The following is a 26,912-nucleotide window of genomic DNA, read 5'->3' on the forward strand; positions in this document are numbered from 1 at the left end:
CTGAAGTTACTCAGAGTTCAAGGGGAAGCAGCAAGATTCCCTAATTTTAAGTCTGAATCCAGAACAAGCAGAGCAGACTCAAGATGAGCCTTCCAAAACATTCAGAACTTAATGCACACACTTGCAGTTGTACCAGCATTATGCTCCAGGGTTCACTAAAATTGTCTGTCTCTGTACTCCAGAAGTTCACCGTGTTTTAAACTCCACTTACATAAGGTTGTGCTTTACCGGTAGAGCTCAGGGATCAGAGAAGAATGAAAAGGAAACAGCTCAGGACCAAAAGTTCCCTTAAGGGCATTATGAAATGCCATTTGTACTTTGAAAGTGAAAACAAATCCACACAACCTCAGAGAGTATTACCCGACTGATAAATTGAACACCACTGTTCAGAGTTCCATGCAACACTGTGCCATAAAGTGTTTGTTTTTATTATCAATTTCAACACAGTGCTTTGGAGCCATATGCCAGCATTTAAATACTAACCACTCAACACAATCTTGTTAATTATCTTAATTTGTGTGTATTAGTGCACCACTTAACACTAAAATGAGATCTATGCCCCTTACTACATAAAGTCCAGTCCCGTAACGCCGTGGCACATGTCAGAAAGCCCTCAGCCTGACCACAGACCTAGCAGTTGTGCAAGTCCTGAGTTAAGGCTGATGATTTAAAATATCTTCCTCATTTTTATCACAAGCTTCACGTGCCCTGTGCCCCCCGTGAAGACTACATCCTGTACAAAGTGTTCTCTTTATAGGTTATGCTAACTGTAATAGCTATATTTGCTAGAAGGTAACATTTACTTCCAGTTAATGCCAGCCATTGGACCTCATTGTTAACTGCTTTTATGAAACTACTCCTGATCACAATGTTGTCTCTGCACTAAGAGGTATGTTTTCTCCTGGACACATCCGTGACTTCTATAAAGTTCAGTTGTTACACTCCACCTCTTTCCCCAGCCCACTCAGACCACAAGAGATACAGAGAAAAATCAGCAGCTATGTCCAAATAGGAGGAAAAAAAAAGTTACAAAGCACAAGGCATCAACTTTGATTCCCATCAAGTCTACATGTATCACAGGGGTCCCTGACTTTCAAGAGCTACTACAATACAGGTGAAATCCTTAACATCAAGCCAACTCTGGCCCTGAATTTCAGTCTCTCCCTTCCCAAGCATACGTGCACAAGTTTGCAGCAGCCTGTGTGTCAAACACAGAGAAAAACGTCCATACTTTTAGCCCATACAGTCTTCCTTATGCCTCCAGGACCTCCTCTCCCACTCTTTTCACCCGAAGGAAGGATCCTCTTCAATTTTATGAGGGAGTAAATGACAGATTTAACAGCCGTCTCCGCACTACTTGCAGCGAAACGCTGCCGAAGAAGTGCACTCACACTCCTCCTCAGCCCAGACGCGACTCCTCCCGACTAACCGAGATGCTGAGGTCCGCTCCTGGGGAGCCAGGCCGGGAGCTGTACCCTCCCCTGTCCCGACGCCCTCGCTGTCACTGCCCTCGGAGGCAACAGGAGGCCGGCCCCGGCCCCTCCCCGGTCCCAATACCCACCGGCAGCGAAGTGGAGCGGCGTGGACTTGCGGCCCGCCATGTCCTTGGCGTTCACGTTGCCCGTGTCCACCAGGCGCTTGACGCGCGTCACGTCCCCATTGCGGCAGGCCTCCAGCAGCTCGCGGAAGGCCCCGCTCGCCGCGCCCGGGCCCGCCGCCTCGGGACTCTCCGCCGCCGGGCTGGACGCCACCGACGACGAGGCAGACGAGGAGGTGGAAGAGGAGGACGAGGAGGAACCACCGGAGCTGCTGCCCGAGCCCGGCGGTGGGCCCGGGGCGGCGGCGCCCGCACCCTCGGAGCACTCCGGGGCCGGAGGCCGCTCCGCCTCGGGGGGAGCCTCCCCTTCGGGGCCGGCCAGGCTGTGGCGCTGCGCGGCGGGGGCGAGGTCGGCCGGCGCCAGGCTCAAGCTGAGGCTGGGGCTGCGCGGCGGGGAGGCGGCGGCCGGCGGCGAGGCCGGCCCGGGCGGCGGCGGAGGGTGATGATGGTGGTGGTGCTGGGAGCGACGCGGCGGCGGCGCCGCCATCTTCGCCCTCCTCCGCCGGCCCCCCGGCCCCCGTCACTGCGGCAACGGCGGCAACGCCCGCCCACACTTCCGCCCGCACCCGGCCAATCCCAATGCGCGGCGCCCGGACGTGACGCCCGCGCCGCCGCGGCGGGGCGAGGCGGGGAGTGGGCGGGGCCTCATCGGGACCCGCCCCGCGGCGGGGAAGCGGCTCGCGCCTGCCCCCTGGGGGTCGCCATTTTAGTCAGAAAGGCCCGGTGACTGTCACCGAGAGAGGCCTCCGGTTCACCTCCCTTAACTTTAACCTGTGAGCACACGGGGCATCCAGCTGACGGGAGAAACATCGACAGCTCCTGGAGAATTCCCCGTACACCGGGTACTGGGGCTGCCAGTGCTGGTGGGGCGGCGGCCGCAGGCCAGGGAGGGCGACAAGGAATTCCCCTAACGCCAGCCAGCCTCACCCCAGCAAACCGGTCTGCTGTGGTTGTTTGGGAAGTGGGTGAGGAAGCCCTGACCAGGCCTAACGCTGGGGCCAGAGAAAATCAGAAAACAGGAATTCAAAAGAAATTAGGATCTGGTCTCATGATGCCGAGTACCTTTGTGCCAGTGATGAGGAGGCAGGCGTGAAATCAATCCCCGTAACTGGTGGAGCCAGAAATGAAGGTCCACTTAAATGTGCCCAGCTCAGTTCTTGTTCGTGCTGCAACTTTGAAGCCATGGGCCTTGACCAGGCACTGAGAGAGCACTGAGTGTCAGACTTTCCTGACACGTGAGTCTAGATTGCTGCTGCTTTGCAGCCTTTTCTCAATTCAAAACTCCCAAAGGACTCTGCAAGCTAATTACAACATCCCCTTTGTGAGGCCCAGGCTTTGCAAGGCATTTAAGAGGCCAGAGCATCAGTATAGATTGGTTCAGCTCACTGCCGGCTTCCCGCAGTCTACATTTCACCAGCCAGTTGCTTTTGTGGCATCGGCGGTGAACAGATCACATTGCTTTACCTCTCTTTCTATTTCCCATAAACAAAGGGTACAGACAGCATCACTTTTATGAAATGTATCAGTAAGCAAACACTTGTTCTACTTCCTGAACGATTTTTAAATATACAAATAGTATTTTTTAAAATCTGGGATTCATTGTGGTCTTAAAAATTCATTGTTCATTGTAGGACTGAGTAAGAAATGCTACACTTTGGGTCAGCCTTTCCTGAAGGTGCTGTGGAGAAGGACTTGAGGGTACTGATGGACAAGAAGCTCAACATGGGCCGGCAATGTGCACTGGCAGCCCAGAAAGCCAACCACATCCTGGCCTGCATCAAGAGGAGCGTGGCCAGCAGGTCAAGGGAGGTGATTCTCCCCCTCTACTCTGCTCTGGTGAGACCCCACCTGGAGTACTGCGTCCAGCTCTGGGGTCCTCAGTACAAGACAGACATGAACCTGTTAGATCTGTTGCAGACAAAGGCCATGAAAATGATCCAAAGGCTGGAGCACCTCTCCCAGGAAGAAAAGCTGAAAGAGTTGGGGCTGGAGAAGAGAAAGCTCTGGGGAGACCTTATAGCAGCCTTTAAATATATAAAGGGGTCTTGTAAGAAAGATGGAGAGAGACTTTTCACCATGGCCTGTAGTAACAGGAAAAGGTACGATGGTTTCAAACTGAAAGAGGGTAGGTTTAGATTGGACGTAAGGAATAATTTTTTTACAATGAGGTTGGTGAGGCACTGGAACAGGCTGCCCAGAGAAGTTGTGGATGCCCCATCCCTGGCAGTGTTCAAGGACAGGTTGGGCGGAGCTTTCAGCAACCTCATGTAGTTGAAGATGTCCCTGCCCATGGCAAGGGGTTTGGACTGGATGATCTTTAAATGTCCCTTCCAACCCAAACCTTTCTGTGATTCTATGAAAGCTGTGCCTGGGAAGGAACAAGTAAAGGGATTACAACTCATAGTTTGAGACCTGCCCATGGGGAAGTGGGGCCCTGGGTTTCACAGGGTATGATGCCAAGTGGTTCTCGGGATGCACCTCCTCTTCAGACCCTCACCTTTGGGTGGGGGTCCCTATCCCATTGCAGCCCCTAGTCTTCCCAAGCCTCCACCTTCCTGCCCCAAATGTACAGCAGCACTGCTCCCCTCCAGAGAGATGAGGCAAGCAGCAGTGCTGCCCACCTCAACCCTTCTCTTTCCTCTGCCCAAAGCATGTCCAGGATCCCTTCAAGTGCTGCCATCACCATTTGTATCTGGCTTGATGTGCCTTGGGGTAGATTCATATCATTCCTGCAGAGACAGTGGGCAAAACAGTGTGGGGAATGCAGCTCTGGGCAAAATTTCCTCATCCTTACAGGACTTCTACTTTAGGTCCAGGAGGAACATTGAGAGGATCTTTGAAAGCATCAGTCAACCCATTGCTTGTTCCCTGGCCAGCCACAAAGCCCTTGGAAATACGGCTTCTTCAATTGCTGCCTAAGCAGGAGGCTCGGGTTTTTACCATCTGGGCTGTGTGTCCGGTGGTGTGGAGGGCAAGCACCCTCCCAAGGGGGTGCCAGCCTGGCTCAGTGCTGGCGCCAGAGCCCGTAAGCTTTGCCGTGGCCCACACTGCTCCCCGCATCCGCTTGCTGCAGCGGCTTGATGCTTCCGTCGAGCTGATTTAGGTTCATGTCCTGTCACAAGTGGCGTGACAGGACGTTTGCACCTCTTGTCCCATAAAGCCCGGAGTCAGGCTCTAAAATACTGTTGATAACTCAATGTCTTTTACCTGACCCAGGAGGGAGGTGCTTTAGATAGAAATCTTATTAATGATGCAGCTGCAAGGCTCAGTAAAGTGGAGGCACCTCAGACTTCAGCTAAATAATTAAATCCCATCAATAGGACTTTCCAGGGCCACTATTTAAAATTAATAACTCCAAATGCAATTCTGGCATATAATGGAATCCACTGGCATGTAATGGAATTCATTTCTTTTTCATTTCTTTTTTTTTAAAAAAAACAAAACATTATAGCATTGCTGGCAATTTTACAGCCACCTGCCTCTCAGCCCCAGCTGATGACAGCTAGGAGAGGGGTTTGGGGTGGTTTCTGAATATTTTTAAGCTCCAACAACTATGAAATGGCTACAAAACCAGCATCCAGCATGCTGGTGTTCATGTTTAATGGACTTCTAGTACACTGACGAGTAAATCAAGAGGCAATAAGGAAGTCCTGCTTGGAGAAACACATCTCCTCTGCCTAAGCAGATAGGAAAACAAGGGACCATCTAGGTCTCTAGCAAAAGCTGCATTTTCTGAGAGACAAAATCTTCCCTTTCCCCAGAAAGTATCTTGCTCTCAACTGGCAGCTTTAACCATGGTGAATGTGTTGAAGAAGCCAAGTGACACCATCCCTGGCTGTTTGAAGTTACTCCCAGATTTGCACACCCGTGCAAATATACTAGGATAAAATGTAAGGTTTGTGGAAAAGCACCAGAGCTTTCCTCCTTGGACAACCTCTGAGCAGCATTGTGGATGTCTTTGTGGCAGCACGCTGTTCATCATGGGTTTTGTGGCTTAGCTTCATTCACCACCTACACAAGCTCACTGAAGTTTGACTAGTGCTGCATGACTTCTCTCCCCCTCCTCATCACCTTGGGGAGGCATTCAGCTCCTGCTGAATTTTGATAAGCAAAACTTTCCCTGCATAGGCCAGTTCCTCCCTTGCTGTCAGAAGGATGTTTTTAATGCAAGCCATGACCTCTAGTAGCAGGCAAATGGAAATAAGCATTTTTCTCCCTGGTATTTTTCAGCCGGCGGAGTCAAGCAGCTGCTTGAAGTGTCTCCGATGCAGGAGTTTGTCCGGTTGTTCCATGTGAAGCAAGAGGATAGTGCAGAGTGGCAGCCTTTCAGGTTACACTTGCTGCAGATCACAGAGCAACTGGGAGCCTGCCCTGGCTTCAGAGAGGATCTGCAGTGCCCACAGGCATCATGATGCTGTTTTCTTTGTATTTACCTCCACAAGGCATGAGGAGGAAGAAAATTAGCTGCAAATTTGATGCCAGAGTCAATTTTCCCTGCAGAGATCCTTTCTTCCTAGGGACACCATCTTGATTTTAAAATATTATTTTGGTAGCGACAGGCTGAGCGGCTTTGTGTGTAGAGAGGTGGAAATGAAACCATTGACCTGGTATCACAAGAGCAATTGGGTAAGAGGGTGGGAGAAGAGAATTACTCTTTCCCCAGGAGGAACTGAATGTGCTACTTTTGAAATGGGGAAGGAGAGTGCTCCTTTCGGCATGCAGAGAAGGGCTGCTTCCCAAGCGACTTCCAGGAAAAGCAAAGACACAAAAACTGGGTTGGCCCAAATAAAATATGTGCTTCCCCAATGCAGGGATGCTCTGAAAATAAACGAGTGCAAGCCTGGAAACTAGCTCTAGATGGGCACACTTTACCAAGAGGCCATGAAGTATCTCTGTTTCCCAGAGTCAGGATCTGATGCCAGCCACGCAGGAAGGATGGGATGAGTTTTATCCCCAGGTTTAGTCCCTCTCAGCAGAGCCTCCTGGATCATGAGTATCCCTGCATGCTTGTTCCCTGCTGAGCCCAAGCGATAGCCCTGGAGCCAAACCACGGGCCCAGACCCCAGGACTGCCTCTGCTGGCTTTGGGCAGCTCCTGAACTCTGCTTGGAGCTGAGTCTTACCTTCACACAGCCACGCTTTCTCCCAGGCCAGTGCGCTTTCCTCTCTGTTCTTCACAGTTTGGCTTTACCAGCCAACACTGCAATTTTTTCCCTACCCGGGGGTGACCTCATGCTCAGAAAGGCATTTAGCAGAAACTTAGTGAAGGTTTGTTATGACTCAGGGGGCTTGAAAAGATGATTTTACCCATACTTGTCTGTTATTGAGGGGAAGAATGGCAACTGAACCCGAGCCTTTGCAATCTGTAGTGTTAGTAATTAGTAAATTTAGTAATTTAGTGTAGTGACTATGGCTCCACATCGGGTCAGCTCAGCTCTCTCCTTCTCTCCAAGTGGGAGAGCGATTAGATGTGCAGGGCCATCTAAAAGAGAAGGCTTTTTTTTTTTTTTTTGTGAGGGCTCTCCACAATAAAGAAGAAAATAAAGACTATGAAACTGGTTGCCCCAGGGCCCACTTTTCATTTCAAATGCTTTTCTTTCTCATAGTGGCTCTGAAGTAATAGCTTACAGCATGTTTTCGTGATAGCTGTTACAACAAAACAAGGTGAGAGGAAGCGACTGCTCTCAAGCCCCCAAAGCGTGCCGGAGTATTCAATGCTGTACAAAGTGGCATTTCAAAAACCCAGCATCACTGGCATTTGTGAGGGCGAGGTCGGGAGATCCTTACCCTTACAAGGCTCGAGAGATCCGAGCGTCCCCAGCCATAAAATGGCCCCGTTTCTCCTCTGTAGCAACGGAGGGTATTTCCAGGAGCAGTTCTCTGAGCCCGAGGAGCACAGCTTGGCTGAGGATCCTGACGAAGGCAGTGCTTAGGAGCTGCTCAGATGCCTGCAGCAAAGGGAACAAAGCGCGGCAGGAAGGTGGCGGAGTTGCTCTGGCTAACCACAGGGTCACGGGCTTTCGCCCCCTCCAGCGCGGAAAGGCGGTCATTTCACGGGAGGGAAGTTAAATCTCGGTTTCTTGCGGGGCTGGATGCGAACCCAGCGTTTGCCTGGTGCAGAAACGATGCGGGGATCAGCACTACGAGAGGGCCGGGCGGGCTCACTCCCGAGGCGGCGGGGCAAGGGGCAGGAGCGGCAGGCGGGGACCCTTTCTCCCCGGGAAAAGCGGCCGGTGCCCGGCGACCTGAGGCTGGGGTGGCCCGGCGCCGGCCGTCCCCGCGGCGCGGGGACCGGCTCTCGGCGGCGCGGGGGCGGTGCAGGCTGCCCCCAGCGGGCGGCGCGGGGCGGGCCGTGCCCGCGTCCCGCCCCCGGCGGGGCGGTGGCGGCGGCGGCTACGTGCGCGGGGGGGCGCGGCGCGGCAGGGCTGGCAGTGCCGGCGCGGAGCGGCGGGGAGCCCCCGAGCCGGCGGCGGTCGCGGTGGCGCGCAGCGCGGCCGCGCCCATGGCGAGCAGCAGCGGCGGCAGGTAGGGTCGGGCGGGGCGGGGGCCCGGGCCCGCTCCCCCGGCCATGGCGCAGACGGAGCCCCCGAAGGCGGTGCGGCTGTGGCGCGACGCCGCCCTGCGCGCACGGAAGCTGCGGGGCGGCCCCGGCGAGCCCGAGCCCGAGCCGGAGCCGGACGCGGGGCCGCCCGGGGGGCCGCCGCCGCCGCCCCCCGCTGCCACCGCCGCCTCCGCGCCTCGCCGCCCGCCCCCGGCAGCGGCCCTGGGGGAGCTGGAGGCGCTGAACCTGAGCGGGCGGGGGCTGGAGGAGCTGCCCGAGGAGGTGGGCGCCGCCCTGAGCGGGCTGCGGGTCCTCAGCCTGCGGCGCAACCGGCTGTGCCGCCTGCCCGCCGCCGCCCTGCGCCACCTGGGCCGCCTGGCCGAGCTCGACCTCAGCCACAACCGGCTGCGGGGCCTGGGGGACGGCGGGGCGCTGGCGGGGCTGCGGGGCCTGCGCAAGCTCAGCCTTAGCCACAACGAGCTGGGCGCCGAGGGCCCGGGCCTGCCCCCCCGGCTCGCCGAGCTGGGCCGCCTCGAGGAGCTCGACCTCAGCTTCAACCGCCTGCGCCGCCTGCCCGAGGGCCTGGGCCGCCTGCAGCACCTCCGCGCCCTCGACGTCGACCACAACCTGCTGCCCTCCTTCCCTGCAGTGCTGCTGGAGCTGGCCGCCCTGGAGGAGCTCGACTGCTCTGGCAACCGCCACCTCGGGGCCCTGCCCGAGGGCATCGCCGCCCTCCATCGCCTCAAGATCCTCTGGCTGAGTGGCACTGGGCTGGCAGCCCTGCCCGAGGGCCTCTGCCAGCTGAGCGCCCTCGAGAGCCTCATGCTGGACGGCAACCGGCTGCGGGCCCTGCCCGCTGGCTTCGGCAGCCTGCAGCGGCTCAAGATGCTGAATCTCTCCTCTAATCTGCTGGGGGAGTTTCCTGCTGCCATCTTGGCGCTGCCCAGTCTGGAGGAGCTCTACCTGAGCCGCAACCAGCTCACCCTGCTGCCCCCTCGCCTCTGCCAGCTCCGACAGCTCCGCACACTCTGGCTGGACAACAACCGCATCCGCTACCTGCCTGATTCCATCGTGCTCCTCCACAGCCTGGAGGAGCTGGTCTTGCAAGGCAACCAGATTGCCATCCTGCCTGAGGGCTTCGGGCAGCTCTCCCGCGTCACCCTGTGGAAGATCAAAGACAACCCCCTCATCCAGCCTCCCTATGAGGTGTGCATGAAAGGCATCCCCTACATCGCAGCCTACCAGCAGGAGCTGGCCCACTCCCAGCCTGCCCTCAAACCCCGCCTCAAGCTGGTCCTCATGGGCCTAAAGGATGCGGGAAAGACCCTGCTGAGACGATGCCTCATGGAGGAAGATGGGCAGAGGGGGGATGTGGGAAGTCTGGAGGCAGGGACTGCCCAGCCCAGAGGGTGCCCTGGGCAGCAGCAGGACACGGGGAGAGTGCCGGTTGGGTGCTGTGCCTTCCCGGAGCCTCAGGATGCTTCCTCAGCGTGGGTACCAGCCACGCAGCAGTTGGAACATCTCTCTCCTGAGCGGCAGGACATTCCTTCTCGCGTGCCCTCTCACCGATTGAAGGGGGAAACACCATGCCCTGCACCATCACTGCCGCCAAATGCCCCCCAGGTATCATCAGGACCAGGACTGTCAGGAGGCAGCAAGGGCATTGAGGTGATGAACTGGACAGCGGATGCAGAGAGGGGCTTGACATTCATTGTGTACGAGCTGGCGGGGGACCCGAGCTATGATGTGATCCAGTCTTTCTTCCTCTCTCCCGGAGCCTTGTACGTGCTGGTGGTGAATTTGAGTGCCTACGTCCCTCAGCACTTCTACCCCTCTGTGGGCTATTTCTTGCACTGGCTCGGTTCCAAGGTGCCCCATGCCGTGGTGTGCATGGTGGGAACCCATGCTGACCTCTGTGCGGAGCGGGAGTTGGAAGAGAAGTGCCTGGACATCCATCACCAGATCGCTCAGCAGGAGAAGAGGGATGCTGAGGGACTCCAGAGCTTGGTCCAGCAGGTGGATGAGGCTCTGGGACAGGACTTTGACCTGCGCTGCTCCAGCCCGCATGCTGCCTTTTACGGGGTCTCGGACAAGAACTTGCGGCGAAAGAAAGCCCAGTTTCAGTTCCTTCTCAACCATCGCCCACAGATCCTCTCTCCAGTGCTGCCTTTCAGCTGCCGGGACCGTTGCCAGGTGCGTCGCCTGCGGGACAAGCTCCTCTCAGTGGCTGAGCACCGGGATATCTTCCCGAACCTGCACCGGGTGTTGCCAAAATCCTGGCAAGTGCTGGAGGAGCTGCACTTCCAGCCACAAGCTCAGCAGCTGTGGCTAAGCTGGTGGGACTCTGCCCGGTTGGGCTTGCAGGCGGGGCTGACAGAGGATCGGCTCCAGAGTGCCCTGTCCTACCTGCACGAGAGTGGAAAGCTGCTCTACTTTGAGGAGCACCTCACCTTGCGGGAGTATGTGTTCCACAACCTGCCACGGCTCATTGACATCCTCAATGTCTTCTGCCAGCGGGATGCCACCGTGCTGCTCCAGAAACTGCTCAGTGACACCCACATTGACGAACTGAGGGCCACTCAGCTCCATCATTACGTGGAGGGCTTCCTGCTGCACGGCCTCCTCCCTGCACACGTTATCCGTCTGCTTCTTAAGCCCCACATCCAGAGCCGGGAGGATCTGCAGCTCATCCTGGAGCTGCTGGAGAAGATGGGGCTCTGTTACTGTGTCAACAAACCCAAATGCAAGCCCCTAAATGGGGCAGCCGCTTGGTACAAGTTTCCCTGCTACGTGAAAAATGAGGTGCCCCATGCGGAGGCGTGGATCAACGGCACCAATCTGAGCGGACAGTCCTTTGTGGTCGAGCAGCTGCAGATTGAATATAGCTTTCCATTCATTTTCCCACCCGGCTTGTTTGCACGCTACAGCGTCCAGATTAACAGCCATGTGGTTCAGCGGTCGGATGGCAAATACCAGATCTATGCCTACCGGGGAAAGGTGCCCGTGGTGGTGAGTTACCGGCCTGCCAGGGGAGCTCTGCAGCCAGATACTCTGTCTATCGCTAGTCATGCGTCCCTACCAAATATCTGGACAGCTTGGCAAGCTATTACTCCTTTAGTGGAAGAACTGAATGTCCTGCTCCAGGAATGGCCAGGCCTGTACTACACTGTGCACGTCCTCTGTTCAAAGTGCCTTAAAAGAGGGTCACCCAACCCACACACTTTTCCAGGTAAGGCACAGCCCAGCTTGCCTTTCATCTCTTCTGGAGCTTTGCCCCTTCTAGAAGGGACTTTTACGGTATTAGTCTTAGCTTGATATTTTTTTTCTTTTTTTTTTTTCTTTTTTTTTTTTCTTTTTTTCTCCTCTGCTCTAGCTCCCTTCGCTGGTGACTTGAGTCATGAGGGAAAATATTAGGCTAGCTCCAAGGAGACAGGCTTAAAATACCCCTACTCTGAGATGAGAGGGGTGTTACGTTTCCCTTTGTCCATGCCTTTTCTCCCTGCTTTTTGGATTTTGGCCCTGAGCGTTGGCAGTGCCATTGTTGAAAAGGCCCTGAACTGTCCTTCTCCTTGTTTTGATTCCTTTGAATGGCGCTGCATTTTTTCCTCATTCCCTTTACGCTGCAGCTCCCCCTTCCTTGGGACTGTTTGTAAATGCAGATAGAGATACCTGAAAGATCACAGGTGTCCTATGCCCCCCCTTCCACCCTCCACCCCCGAAACCTGGGCTGTGCTGCAGCCTCTCTGAATGCAGGAAAGCTCCTGCTGGTAGACAATGGGTGTGTTGCTCTCCGTAGCCCTGTATAAAAAGCGCTTTCTGGTGTGGGAGCCCTGTCTGTAGCAGGAAGCGTTCCTCCCCGAAGAGAGAGGGATACTCCTTCTTCTTTGTTTAAGTGTCTCACCTAGAAGTGATTCCCAGACTGTGCCTTTTGGAGCTGTTCTTGAGAGCAATTATCTTCCTTCCTCTCTCCTCCTTCATCTAACGAAAAAAGCATAATCTCTTTCCTCTGGAATGTGACTAGTTGTGGTGCTTTTTAAAGCTGTCTAAAGTCGTTAATTTATCGGAGGTGCTTTCCAGCAGCATCTGTTTTACTCTGTATGTATGCAGGTGCTGCCTCCTAACCTGTGTCCTCCCTTCTCCGCTGACTTTGCTCTGGACCTTCGGGGTGGGGGGGTATGGGAAAGGTGCTTTGGTGTGTAAATCTGTGTGAGCTGTACAATACACTCTGAGCTGTAGGCAGCGTGGTAGAAATGTGCTTTTTTTTTTTTTTTTTTTTTTTTTTACACACGTATACACCCGTGTTGGAAGTATATTGGAGCACTTTTTATTTACAGGTAGCTTGAAATTGTGAGGGAATTGGAGTATGATTTCAGTTAAAGCAAGCACTGGTGCTGAATTAGTTCATAGGCAAATGTGAATAATAAGGTGTGTTTTGGGTGTTTGTTATTTTCTTTTTTTTTTTTTTTTTTTAATTCCCTGGACCTTGAAATAAGGAGTTGCTGTTTGTTCCTCAGCCTGCGTCCTGGCTCTGTCATCAGTTGCATTTCCCTCTAACTGTGCTGGCTTACATAAGAGCTGTTGGTCTGGGGGAGGTGAACCCATGCTGTGTGAGTTACTGAGCGGTATCTGCATGCAGGGTCTTGCTGCTGACATAGTGCTTGGGGCAATGTGATCTGCTTTCCGAAAACACATGAAGACCAAAAAGCCACAGAACCTCTGGGGAAAAAAAAGCCAAACCACCAAACCAAAACCAAGCAAACAAACAAGCAAAAAGCCCCCACCAAAATTAGCAAGACCGGAAACTGTATGTGCAGGTATGCTGGGTGGCTATTGAATAATATTTAGCTTGTGAATAATTCAGATATGCAGTCATAGTCATATAGCTCCTTTTTTTTTTTTTGGTGTATGTGTGAATATTTTGTAGCTGATCCTTTTTTTCCTAGTGAGTAGATGATGCTTTGAAAGTGAAATGTGAAGAGGAGCCGGACTGTCTGCAGATGATTGGCATCTTTGCTGACCAGTGACAGTCAGAGCAGGTCTGGAATTGTCAGGGGGGAATTGAAATCAAAGGACCTTTTCCATTGGATTTGGCTGTGCCATATATGTTTCCCTAGAGGTAGGAAAGGATTGCTCTCACCTGGGAGGCAGGCCTGGTGTGCTGGGTAGGGGAGGCGCAGGTAAGCAGTGCGTCATTGGACATGGGAGGAGCAGGGGGTTACGTGCCAGGCCTCTGAATGCCACCTGGGTGATGCTGCCTTTGGAAAGGGGGTTGCAGCATTTCCGGAGCTCTCCAGGGGAGAAGCCAAGCCTTGCTGCCAGGGGCACAGGACTTAGCATCCCAAGTGGCCCTGCCACGAGCTAAAGGGTGACGGTCTTGATGTGAGTACCATGCAAGTCTAGCTGGGAGAAGAGCGTATTGAGAAGACAAATGTGTTTGAGAGCCAGAGGTGATCTATGGAAGTCCTGAATAGTGGTGAAAGGCAGCACTTAATCGAGAAACCTGCTTATCTTCTTGGGTGATGCTTATATCTAGCCCAGCTATGACCTGGATTTTATGAAAAATGTGAACCATGGTTTGGTTTGGGGAGGCCTGGATGTCTGCATTTAATCTAACATATTTCTTTGCTGTGTATCTGCTCTGTGAATAAAAGACTGTTTAGGAGCCCCTAAATGGAAATCGTGCAGCTGGAGACTTTTTTTTTCTCCTGATTTTGTTGATCAGGAGGTGTGTGTGTTTGAAGTCACGCTGCCAAGCTTGTTCTCATGCAAGGGAGTTGTGGTTGGTGTAATTTTTAACAGGGTGTAGGAAAGAGATGGGTGTAATGTTACGAAAATGTGTAGCGAGGGAGATCTATTTCTTTCCAAGCTCTTCCAGCGGAAGTCCCTGGCAATTACAATGCTGCTAATTCTTAAATAGGGCTGTGGTCTTTTTAGGACTGCACTGAAGAACTGCCTTGCAGCCTGTTGACCTTAATAAGGGAGATATTTTTGTGGACACACTGCCAAATTTGTGTTCAAAAATGGAAGTGCAGTCTGGCTGTGTGTCTGGTTGCGCAATCTGTGTCGTCATTCATGAAACCGACAGTGCATTCTTTGGTCATCCAAAATTTTCATTGGAATCTCCTTCAAAGAGAGGACTTGGTTGTTCATGAGCTGAGTTTGATCCTTGCTTTTCCTCTTCTTTCCTTCGCTCTTCGTCTTGTGCTCACACTCTATAACTTCTGTTGATAATGTGCAGAGAAATTATCTAAGAGCAAACTAGTGTGCACAGAAATGGTTAATAAGAATTGAGTTTCTGGATTTAGTCTTCTGAAGGTTTATTGCAAACAAACAGTAAAAGTGGTATAAAAGTGCTTTGATAGGGTCCTTTTAAGGAAGTATTTGTTTGAAACAGTTTTGTAGCTGGGTGAAATAGTAACTGAATTGGCATCTGAGCTGGAATCTAAGTATGTTTTGAGACTGCAGTCATCCTCTCTGCTGATAAGTGGTGTGTTGTATTTTTTTTTTCTTTTACATTTGCACTGTATATAAATAAAAGTGTCCCTACCAGGCTAAGAAAGGCTTATCCCTGCTTGGAGTGACCAACAAGAATAGTTCACTAAGATGATGAGACCTCAATTGGGTTGTCTCAGCTGTTGTAAAATGCTGTGATTTTGTACGTGATGTTCTCTTAGCCCCTGGACTGAAGGGCTTTTAGGTTGTTCTTGTCCCATAAGCTATTAAGTAACTTCGGATTGGGAACATGGAGCTGGTTTGCCGTCTGTCTGACAGGAGACTTGTGTGGTTTGTTTAGACAAATGTACTGGATTTTCCTTGCAGTTAGCAGGTGCTTGCCTTCACACGCACCTGCTACTGCTCTGTTGCTGTCTCTTTTTGCCCTACGCTGGGCTGGGTCTGGGCCACCCGGGTCTCTTCCAGGCTCTGGTCTGCACAAGGTGTCCTGATGTCCAAAGTGTGATCCTTTTGGTGTTTGGAGTGGGAGGGATTGTGTTTGACCAGTGGTTTTCCTTTGTTCCTGCTCATGAAGTTACCTGTATGAATGCAGACATAAGAAAGCCAGGGGCTCTGTCCATTGCGGAAAACAGGCAAAACACTGTCACAAGCAGAACAAGATGATCTGGGTTTTCACAGATTGAAAATGTGACAACAGACAGAAAGCCACAGGCAAAGATACTGCGTGTGAGCCTAGCAGTCCCTCTCCAAAAGGACACCGCAGAGCTATTGGGAAGTTTTGAGAGATGCTGGAGGACTGGCAAGAGGTCTCCTGTGGAGAGGAAGCGCACATCTCCTGCCTGCCTTGTGCCCTCCTTCCGAAGGTATCAGAACAGGGAAGAGATCACGAGCTTCTGCTCTGCCCATCTCCAACACTGAAGGTGAGCAGAAGCAAGGACTACGTGCCAGTCACCTTCATGGGTACAGGTGGAGGTATCAGTTCTCCTGTGAAACTGTGGAACCACGCTGGCTAATTCTAGTGTACCATGTTCACCATCCCTGCCTTGGAGTCAAAAGCAAGCATGAACTCCCTTGGCGGCTGAGATGGAGTCAGGAAATGGAGAGGTGGAAGATCCCATGATGTGTCATGCTGTCAAGTCCCATGCAAGCTGAGGAGGCAGCAGGTGGGACTAGTTTTGTTGGAAGGGCTCTGAAGTTGCTCCAAAATCTCAGCTGCCTCTCAATGAAAGGCTACTGTCAGGTGTCTAATTGTTCTTTGTCATTAAATCGTAAGCAGCTGTTTTGTGGTTTGTTTTGTTTTGTGTTTTTTTTTTTTTCCACAGACAATGGCAGTGGAGCAATACCTGCTTGTTTTAGAGCCTGATGCTAGCATTTGGCAGCCTTTTATTTTCCACATTTGAGGGTGGATTCTTTTGTGCCAGATGGTGCAGCTGTTTTGGGGCTGTTGTCATGTTTTCCTGAAGGTTGTGGCTTCAGCAGAGTACTGTGGCATAATTGGAGACAGTAAGGCAAGGCTTGAGCACAGCAGGAGCACTGGACATGGGTGATCTGGGTGGCTGGAGAAAGCTGAACAGGGCCCTGTGATTCAGGAGAAGAGAACAGATCAGTTGCTGAACGTGGGGAAGCTCTAGGGTTGATTATTTGGCTTACCAACAAGAGCTGATTCTTCTGAAGTGACAACCTTGAGTGGTATGACTTGCTGTACGTAATTGTGTAGAAACACAGTCTATTTACCACCTGGGGTTTTTAGAGACTTCCTTCATGTTAAGCTGTGCGTTGCATGGGGAATGTTTGAGGTCCTCTTGCTTGGTGGCTGTGGTAGGGCACCCTCTAATTTAAACGACACATTCAGGAAAGAGACAACAAACGTTTCGTGATCTCGGAGGAGGCAGAGAAATTACTAGAGGGAGTGTGGTCTATAGTGTGGATGGCTGCCATGGGACCGTGCCTTGGTGGGGCGTAGATGTGGGAGAACTTAAGTAGCCAGCACAGAGCTGGGCTCGTGCCTGATGGTCTGGCTTGGGATGACACAGGATTGGGAGGAGCAAACTCAACTGTGGATGCCAGAAGAGAGGCTGGGGCTTTGAATTGCCTTCTTGAAACTTTACTTTGTATTGTGTGCATTGCTTTATGTGTGTTTGGGGACTTTTTTTTTAAGGCTCCTAATGTGGAACTTGCTAAAATTACTTGAAATTAGAATGGCAACATGCATCTATTTGCAGGAATCCTCTTCCTATGTAAAAAGTTCCTATGCGTTTCTGCTAGAGGAAGGGTTCGTTGGTGTGTTGGCTTGGTACAAGAAAGCTCTTCTGGTTTGTACCTTAACAGCTTGTCTTGCCCTGCCCTGTTCACTGTGGGAGTCCTCTCTGGGCTTTGGGCCTCTGGACTTTAAGCTGCCATCACTGAACCAGGAAAACTCTAGATTTGGTTGCGTGGATCTTTTTGGTTTGGTTAGTGAAGCAAAGCAGAGTTCTTGGCCTTTAATGCATTACTTTTTCTGTTTGTTTGTGGTTTTTTTTTTTTATCTTTGCAGTCACTGAAATTTGTCTTTGCAGGAAATGACCTATAAAAAAGATGCTTGGTACCAAATGATTCTTTGTTTCATTGCATGAGATCTATTTAAAAGCTACTGACTGAGAGGGTGAGATAAAATGTTTTAGTGGGTTTTCCCCTCTCCAGAGTCAGTAAATTGCATGAGGACTGATTTGTGCTCTCCTTCAGCACGTTATGGACATGGTTGTCACGAAACTTGCTTTGCTTCCTGCTGTGTGCATGCACTTCTGGTGGTGTGGTGCCTTTTTCTAAAAACAAGTGTGAAAAGGTTTCCCATGTAAGTTTGGCTGAGATGTACCATGTGCATGATCCACATGCAAATCTAGTGCAAGGTCCTATTCCTTTTGCATCTCAGAAGAGGATGGTGGGAAATTACCAACAGTGATGAATCTTTGTTGCCTTTTGGTGATGTTGTGAACATGTTACTTGACATTGGGATAAAGCTCTGGAACAACACACATCAGTTTAAAAGCAAAATGTGAGTGCATCTGGTAGGTAATTCTCTTGGATGCTGTGGCATCTTGTCTCATTTGCGGTATTAAGCAGGTCGCTGGTAGCCTAGCGTGCTCTCCAGTTATTGATTTGCTAATAAAAGTGCAGGCTAGTTGTTTGGCTCTTGAAAACAATTTGCTGGGGAGAAGGGAGAAAATTTATTAAATAAGGAGTTCTATGTTGGGTTTGAATTCTTGGAAATAATCAGAGTACAATTTTTTTTTTTTTTACTCCTCCCTCCCCGCCTTCTGTCCTGTGTAGAGGAAGAATAACCTCCGCAGATAAGTAAAGAAAACTGTGGTCTAGTGAGTGAATACAAGATAATCAGTTACTTCTTTTTATCTCCCTCTCCTTGCTTGTCGTGCTTGCACTAGCTGTCCAGATGTGGGCAACTGTGAGAGTGAGCCGGCTGGCTGGTGGCAAGTGAGGTCACCTCTTCTCAGGTGAGCTTGTGTGGTGCCAATTTAAGGATGTGCTATTTAAGGGGGCACCTTGCAGGGATGGGGAGTGCAGAGGGAGTCCTTAAAGTACCTTGTCAGTTATAACAGTCAAATTCCTGCTGCTGCCAAAAAAATGTGTTGGTACTTTTAGCTAGCTAAGAACATAAGTGGGTCTGAGAAAGCACTGCAGCTGGTTTGTAGGAGCCTCGGCCTGCCTCCTTGGTCTGCTGTACTGTGATCTGCTTGCCTACAGCAGGAGAGCTGATGGGGGTGATCACCGTGTGAAGGAGCTGCGTCTCATACTGGAGATGAGGAGGCTGTGGCGTTTTTAGAAGCTGTCGAATGGATGCAGTTTACAACCTGTAGTGGTAGGATGTGGCCTTTGTCCAGCGGAGCAGCTGGGAGAGATTTGTCCGCCAGCAGTTTCTTTGTTGGGAACCAGATGTAAGAACTGGGATTGGGGGTTGCAAGACCTGTAAAACAACAGGTTGGCTGGTTGGCTTTGGGGGAAACTTCATTTGGAGTGTTCAGCTGGACCATCTTTGAGGGCTTATGGTTCTATCTCAGCAAGCTGCTGGAAGCTGAAGCCATACTGTACTTGTGGTATTTTCCTGGCTAAAGCTTGGTCCTGACTGTGCTGATTGGGCTGCCAACGTGGTCAGTGGCAGCGTGGTTTAGGACTGATGCACGCTTGTAGGCCCCGTGGTTAGGGGTGACTTGCCTGTGGCCAGTGGATGGAGGCTGTGTTTGGACTGGTCTGTAATTGCTGGACGGCTTGCCTGCTTGAGTTGGTTGTGGTTTAAAGCAAAACCTTAATTTCAGATTTGTTAGTTGTTTTTTTTTTTTCTTTTTTTTTTTTTTTTTTTTCCCCAGTGGTCATTTTCAGGAGCTCTGTGCTTCTCTCAAAGATATCCTGAGTACACCTGCTTACTGGTTTTAGCTGTGGCTAGGTTGGGCTCCTGGGGGCGGGTGTGAAACTAGCCGAGGACCTACAGTCTGTACAAGGTAATGTTAATTTTGAACTGACAGTTCAGCATGGCAAGCTCTGCATGAACCGGATGACAGCTTTGAGGAGAGCTAGGCACTTCTGTGGGGAAATCCATTAACCTTAATGCTTTGTGAGGATCAGGCTAAACTGAACTGTGAAGGCCAGTAACCTTCAGAGCAAAACAAAACTGCATCTCAAATCCTGTTCAGACCTGCCCAGTTTTACCATGTGCTACTCGGAGGTGAGCTTTCTGTGGCGTTTTCAGGCTCTCTCTGTTAACAGGGTAACAGGAAGGAAACAAAGAAAGGTACAACATGGTAAAACAGGGATTTGTGGACCTTGTGATGCAATTGATGATAAAATTAGTATTGTAGGTTTTCAGCCTAACAATGCAAGATTGTGGCACACTTCGCTAAAGACATGTCTCTTGAATGGTCTGTACGCAGTAACTCTGCAATTTCTGTGTGGTGAATTCCTCACGGAGCGTGTTCTTTGCATTTTTAGCAGGTGTTTTCATCTCCAACAATACCGAGAGAGCAGCGGCATGTGATAAGGGGCAGATCCTGCCTTGCAGGAGGGTAGGGTTGTTGATGAGCTTCCTAAAAAATGAGTTGTCCATGGTTTCCACAGCATCAAAATCTACAGGGTTTGGCTGGAGACGGAGGTGCTTGACCTAATTAGCTTCTCATGTGTCTAGCTGCTGTTTCTGCTGTGTGAAACAATACAGTGAAAAAATATTGAAGGTGAACACAGTGACTGGGTCTCGCTTGACTTTGAGAGATGTGTGCAGTGCATTTGGTGCCTTTGAAATGCCTTTGCTGCATCTGTGAAAGGCTGGCAGCAGAGGACTGCTGGAGAGGCTGATTTGTCCCAAACCTACCCCAAAACAAGTATCCTTACAGCTAGTACGGCCCTTTGCTACATGGTCAAGAAGTGGAGGGTGACCTTTCTGCGGCAGAAGAAACATGCATCTCTGTCCTGTGGCCTCTGAAACATGGTGGACATAGCAGAACTGCAAAATTGTGCTGCAGCACAGACCATGAGTGCTGCACGGAGCAGCAGCACCCAGCTGCATCTCTGGCTGTTGTTGTGGAGCTCTGTTGCTGACAGTTTGATACGTTTCTTCACTCACTGTGGCCTCTGTCTTAGATGAAGCAGTCGGGTATGGATGGCAAGCAATTTTTCGCTGAACAGATAATGTTGGAAAGCAAGGACTTGGCAATGCCCATAGCTGAAATGCGCAGGCACAAAATATATGGTGTGGAGCATGGAGAGGCAGGGAGCTCTGTCTGAGGCTGGCTGCCTGACATCGGTCTTTTACTGTAAGTGTTCCCATTTCCTGTGTCTGAACAGTTGCATTTTCATCACTTTCATTAGATTTCTCAGATAAATCAAGAATGAAGGAGCTAAAAGCGGGGTAATGGCTGGGTACAGTGATTTGTTCTGAAAAGCAGTCATCTTGTATTGACCATCCTGATATTTGCATTTGTATCTTTCCACCGTCCCTGTGTATTTATACTGTGTGTAACTGACTAGTCCTGTACACATGTTCTCCTCTCTACATTATAGGGAAAAAATAGCATAATTGTCTGTCAAATTGCTAATCATTACACTTCTCAGGATTACATCCTCAAGAGATAGTGAGATGCAGCTGTATTTATTGCAGTGTGTGATAGGGAATATTTCAAGGTATTTATGCTCAGTTAATTTGTTTTTACCTTAAAAAGGGCTGAGCAGCTGGGGACCTTGTCTATATGGGAGCAAAGGGGACTTGGGGCAGCTACAAAAATTAGATGTCCTCTTCCTCTTGTAATTTCTCATCCTTTTCTCTATCTGTGAAGTGGGGAGTGGCTCACAGGAGTGATGATCTTCCTTAGCAGAGGGATTTAGTTATGATGGGACCCATACGAGCTGGAGCAGAAGAGATGGTAAGGAGGCAGCTGAGCTGCTTAGCACACGTTGGGAGATCTGTAGCATGGAAGGCGTCTTGCAAATTGCAGACTCGCCCAGGAGTTGCCCAAGGGCACGAGGAATTGTAAATCCAGACAAACTGGTGTCAGACTGAGCAACAGCTGTGTGAATCCAACTTTCACTCAATGACGGGGAGCTGTTCCTGGGCCCAAACTGGCTTTAAAGAGCATTGCAGGTTGAGGGTACAGCTGCTGGCTTGGCCTCCACTGCCTTAATGTGGGCTCTGTCCCACTGTTACCCCTTTTGAGTGACTCCATTTTGTACCACCACTTCTCTGGGCAGCCTGGCCAGGAGCAAGCAGTGAGAGCTGGAATGATCAGTGCTGGCTCAAAGTAGTCCTTGAGTAGTCCTTTGGATGGGTTGGCTTTCCTGGGGAAGCCTCATCTGGGCTGTATTTTCAGGAAGCCAGCGTGCTGTGTCCAGAAGGAGCAAGCAGGCTCTCCACGCTGCCGGGACATGCCAGGTCAGGAGAGAGACGCAGACTTATCCTGTTGATAAGTCTGTGCTGCTGCAAGGAGGGGAGGAGACGGAGGGTTTTGCGTGCGTTTCCTCTCCTGGTCTCCATGGTGCTTCTTACCCTCTTGCTGTGTGCGGCTCTGTCTTACAGGCAGAACTGCTGGATGGGGTTGAATGTGCTGAGGCAGAGGGTGCTTGGTGGCAGGTTTCCAAACCAAGGAGTCAGCAGCAAGTACCAGGCCTACTTACATGCGTTGTGTAACCAGATGAGTTTTCAGCTCTCTGGGTGTTTCTCTAAATCTTCCTTTTGAACAGGCTTTTTCTTTGTCGGAGAGATTTTGATGCTCTTATTTCAGATAATGGATATAGAAAAGTCTCATGTCCAAATGACTCTGGTTTATCAAAGCGGCTAAATTTAGGAAATCCATCAAAAAAGAGCTTCCCCTTCCTGTGATCTGACATAATATTTCTTGGTCGCTGTTATTTTTACTGTGGAACAGCTTAAATCTATTTTGGTTGGGCAGTAAGTGACAGGTACACTGTGAAAGAATACGTTTGTTTCTGTGAAGTAAGGGGGCCGTGCTGCAGCTTCAGGGCTCTGGGGGCAGTCTGCTCGCGCTGAGCTTGTGCCAGCGCTGTGTCAAGGCCCCTGGCAGTCCTGCTCGGCTCTCTCGAGCCCTGTCTGCTCAGCAGAGGGTCTCTGGGGCTCAGAGCTCTGTTTAAAAAGGTAGCAATGCGCTCTTCACTCTAGTAGCAGTCAACCTTTTCAGCATCTTGGAGGTGTACTGAGTGGCAGCGGTGATAGATTTTAGCATCCACCCCACTCTCCATCTTCCAGATTCTAGAAGGACAGCATAGGGAAGATGGTGTTTCGCTGTCCCCAAAGTAGGGAGACAACTGCATGTGCAATGGGAGTTTATGTAGGAACCAGTCATGCAGATCTCTTTAATACATGGACTTCACTTCACTGTACCCCGTAATGGACCAAGACTGAGCCATCTCAGGCTTGAAAAAGCACTGCTGCAATTATGGCCTGATGAACAGCACCTTGAGCTCTTGGTGTCAGGAATATATAATTCTTCTGCCTTCTGACTTGTTTCCAAACATCCCACACCTGCTTTAACACCGAGATGGGAGTGAAGACAGACAACTGGAACTTTGGGAAGAGATACCGTTGCTTGCTGGCTACAATATCCCAGAGATCTGCTGAGCAAGAATTTATTTCTTACTTTTTTTTTTTTTTTTAAAGCTTCTGGTTGACAGTTGTACAGAAGTGCTCAGTGGGTGAAAATGGAGATGATCCAAGCCTTGCTCTGGAACTTTAGTTATCTATCTCCAGGTCCATTTGCCTAGCTCTGTGACAGTGCCGGAGGGCTATGTGGGGAATGAAGCTCCCGTGTGCTTTGTCCTCACTTACAAGTCCAGTCAGATCTGTGTACCTGAAGCTGTACTGTCAGGGGTTTTGGGCAGGGAGTCTTACTCACACCGGTGAAGCAGAAGCCTGTCATCTAGCCTTGATGACATCTTCATACCATCTTTAGTAAGTGAGAAGTTTCTCAGAGGAACATGTGTGTGCCCAGGGGGAGACCTACAGACTCTGCGGTGATTGTTATTGGACTTTTGCAAGATCTTAACCGATGCTTGTGTGGGCAAATAATTCAGCTCAGCACGTGGCTGCTGTGGTCAGCTTGGAGCCTTCCTAGGGTGAGATGCTGAAATAAATGATCAAGAGCTGAGTCTTGTGTGCATCTTTTCCCAATCAGTGCATTTGTGCCTCAAAGATTAGCCGAAATAAAGACTTTTTTTTGGGTAAAGAAGAGTTTGGGAACCTTCCTTTAGGATCAGAAAAAAAAGTACCTTTCTCTGTCGTCTTTTGTAACAGAAAGCTACCACAAATCTTTTTAATCTGCCTGTTATTTTTTAACTTCTTCCTTGTCCTTCTTCAAAATAAATCACCTCTTTCTTCTACAGCAAAAGAGAGCCTAGCACAGTATGTACGTGCACAACATGCACATTTTTGAGTGCTTGCAGTGAAGCTAAACACAATATTAAGAAAATGTTGCCAAACAAGGCCAGACCATACTCAGGTTAATGATTCACACGGAGATCTGATTTTTTTTTTTTTTAAGTTAAGTTAAAAAAAAAAAAATCCAAACCATTGTGCTGAAGAGAGTGTGATGAGAGGAGATGCGTGATGGGCTGGTTTGGGGAACGCAGTAGGCTAGCTCTGACTCGGATTTCTGGCACAGCACTTTGCAGGTGCTAAAAATATGCTTCCCGTTAAAAGCTATCAGCTGCAAGCGTGGCTGGGTGTCTTCAGCCAGGGGAAGCTGAGCCGCACGGCGGTTCACTCGCTGCGTGGCGGCTCCTGGATAGCAGGGTGGATGCGGGCGGCGTGGCCCTCCCCATTGCAGGGAGGCTGAGCGGCTTGAGTGCAGTTCTTGCCCGGCCTCTAGTTCATCGCCAGCACGGCATGACAAGTTATCATGTTTTATGGCACACCCACGGCCAGGCTCCAGGTCAGAGGTCTGTCACTCATACCTGTGTTTCCTTAAGTATTTAATGGCGGTATTCCCCTGAAATAGCACCTCTGATTGAAAGCTATGTTGCAAACCAACAACTGCTCTTTATCTGCTGCGTCATACAAGTCTTGCGCATGATTCTGCTTCCCTGTGTTGTACCAAGTGTCCCCAGCCCCACCTGAGCTTTGCAGGTGAGCGTTGGGGCTGGGGGCTGCCCACAAAGTTGTGGCTCTGCTGGAGACAGTGCTTTTGCCACTTGCTGTATGCTGCTTTATCCCTAGTTGCATAATGCAGCGTGATGCGGATAATCCGGTCATCATTACAAAAGGATTTAAAACTCCTTTTTAATCAGAAGTCATTTTTAATAAAGCTTTGCTTGCTTGGAGGACTGTTCTCTTGTCTTGTGTGTTTGAGAATAATGCAAGGGTGGGAAGGAACCAGATCATGGAGAAGGGACGCAGGTGCCTGTGGCTGCTGGTGAAGTCCAGAGCTGTGGGACATTTTTCCGCTAGCCTACAAAATCCTTATGTGTGCAAACAGGAGCAGCCAGTAGGTCTGTGCTTTCTCTGAATTTTTCTCTCACAGAGCAAACTTTTGGTGGTGGTGGAGGGAAGGAAAGAGTCTTCCTAATCCGGTCTGGCTCGTATTCCCCCTTTAAACTCTCTATGTCCAAACCACTGATAATGCTCCAGGGCCTCCTGCATCTTGGAACAAACTATGATCCTGGACAAAGTGCAGCAGAGAAGGGCATGTTCTTTGCTTCTCTTGTAATGGCTGTTTGTGCATGATTTCTTTGGTTGTTGCTCTGCCATTATGTTCTGGAAAGTGCACTGTCTAAATTAACGTGTGATCTCTGAGTAGCTCTGAAATGTACTGTCTTCTCCTCCTGTATGCCAGCATTTTGCCCACTTTTTTGGCAGAAGCCATCTCTTGAGCTGCCTCATCTGCTTCATCTCCCCTCAGAGCAAGCCTGGTTGGGGCCTGAACTCCAGTGCTGAACAGCGTTTGAGAGCGAGAGTCCTGCTGGTTCCTGCTTTTCCAGCCACAATTGTCCTCGCTCATTGAGTATTTAGACCATATGCTTAAGATCTCTCTGAGTCTCTCCTCTTTGATCAGCCCAAGTAAATGTCTGGGAAGTTTTAGAGTTATTTCTTCCTAAGACAGATCCCGCTGAGGGGATCGGTGCTAGGCACGTCCAAAGGAGAACCAGCCAGCTTCCAGTTCAGGTGAGATGGCGAAACATCTGAAGGAGAGGGGGCCAGGGCTGTGTTGCAATGATGCTGGGGAGTAAGTACCTCAGAATCATCCACCTGCTGGAAGGCTGCCTGGAGCGAACCTGGAAGTAACACAGATTTACAGCACAGATAGTTAGGGGGCCAGGAAGGAGCTCAGCTCTGTCCCAGAGTCACATGGTGGAGCAGGCAGCTCCTGGGAAGGTGCAGGGGGGTAGAGGAGATGATGGAGGAGTGAAATATTCTCCTGGCAATGCTGCTGCCTCCCCGGGAGGCTGATGAGTTCTTTACACCCCCCAGGGCTCCTTCCTGTTTCAGTAGCAAACATGACTGCTGTAGAAGTGATTTTTAAACAGCAAAGATGGATACTGCAGTTTATTTTTGGGCACTGAGAACCCCAGACCAGATGGCATTTAGCAGGCAGTGAACTCTGCAGGAGTTCAGTAGCAAAGCTATTGTTTCTGAACTCGCATGACTTATCATTGTGGAAGGCAATCCAGTGGCAGAATAAGAAGTAGTAGGAATTGGTTTCGGCACAGGTAGTAAACCAATCTATAATGCTAAGTCCATAAATAATCACTTTCCCATAGGGAAAAGGTGTTGTAAGCAAAAACTAATTATTGCCTTGATTTACAACTATTAGTTGTCACCTGTTTGGATATTAGGGAAAGAGAGGGTTCAGAGAAAAATGGTTAAATGATTGGAAATGCTGAGAAATCATTGCAAAAAAAAAAAAAAAAGATATGAAAGATTAGTTCTCATTCCCTCTGGAAAAGAGGACAAGTAGAAACAGATTTTGTAAAGCTCTTCATAGTAAAAGAACAGACAGAGCTTTGTTCTTGACCATTGAGCAGTGCAAAGCCTGCAGCTCACTTAGACTTTAAAGACAGCACTTTTGGTAATAACAGAAATACTTTAAACCAAACGAGTGGGGAAGATTTGAAACAAAAATCAGTTCTTCACCTCTGTTGGCATAGGGGAACTCAGGCTCTGAGCTCTGTGGAGTGCTGCTTGGGCACTGCCATGTGCACCAGCAATGTTTCTATAGAAGACACACGAGCCTTACCCATGAGACCAAGAGGAGAGCTGGCTACTGGTCTCAGTGCTCTGCTTCTCTGGTTTCAGCCATATAGCTTCATGCAAATCTACATCACACTCTGTCTCGCAAGGAACAAACACTTGACTTAAGGATGTTCTCATGAAACTTCAGTGTAAAGGGAAAAAAATATATGCAGAGAAGCAAGGTAGAGCTGATGCCCTTGCAATTAAGGAAGCTTCTGTGATCCTGCAGGTTCCTGCTCAGCTGAAGCCATACCTGTGGTCAGCACGCAGTGTGGTGTTAGTTATTAACCAGCAGGAAGTGGGTAGCTTTGTAGGAGAAGCACCAAGGACGTGTTTTTCTCTGATTAAGCACAAACCTAGAATAAATTCTGTGATGTACCTGCATAGATCAAATGCCACAGTTAAAGTTGCTTCAATAGAAGGTCATGTTAATGGATTAAAACAGGGATGAGTTCAAGTTGGTTGAGTTAACAGATAAAACACTTTATTTAATATTTGAGCCTTAGTGGGACTTCATGGTGTTTAGACTTTGCTCCTTAAACCAGTTGATGATGAAGAAGGAAAAAAAAATAGTTTGTTCCTTTGCTTAAGTGGGCTCTGTGGTTG

General features: G+C 50.2%; 2 protein-coding genes across 4 annotated transcripts in view; one reads left to right on the forward strand and one right to left on the reverse strand.

Moving 5' to 3' along the window:
• The window catches only part of TNKS (tankyrase), a 147,294-nt gene extending 145,210 nt beyond the window's left edge, over positions 1 to 2,084 (reverse strand). Inside the window, exon 1 of the mRNA XM_086747786.1 lies at positions 1,562 to 2,084. Coding sequence (XP_086603912.1) covers positions 1,562 to 2,084 — 523 coding nt within the window. The remainder of the gene's footprint in view (positions 1 to 1,561) is intronic.
• Positions 2,085 to 8,051: 5,967 nt separating this feature from the next.
• The window catches only part of MFHAS1 (multifunctional ROCO family signaling regulator 1), a 34,545-nt gene continuing 15,684 nt past the window's right edge, over positions 8,052 to 26,912 (forward strand). For all 3 annotated transcript variants that reach the window (XR_015258508.1, XR_015258507.1, XM_086747293.1), the window contains exon 1: positions 8,052 to 11,366. Coding sequence is in view for 1 of the 3 variants with exons in the window: in XM_086747293.1 (XP_086603419.1) it covers positions 8,165 to 11,366 (3,202 nt within the window). In the remaining 2 variants the exon portion in view is untranslated. The remainder of the gene's footprint in view (positions 11,367 to 26,912) is intronic.

This window comes from Chlamydotis macqueenii, chromosome 4 (assembly GCF_036417535.1).
Source record: "Chlamydotis macqueenii isolate bChlMac1 chromosome 4, bChlMac1.mat, whole genome shotgun sequence".
In the NCBI taxonomy this organism is placed as follows: Eukaryota; Metazoa; Chordata; class Aves; order Otidiformes; family Otididae; genus Chlamydotis; species Chlamydotis macqueenii.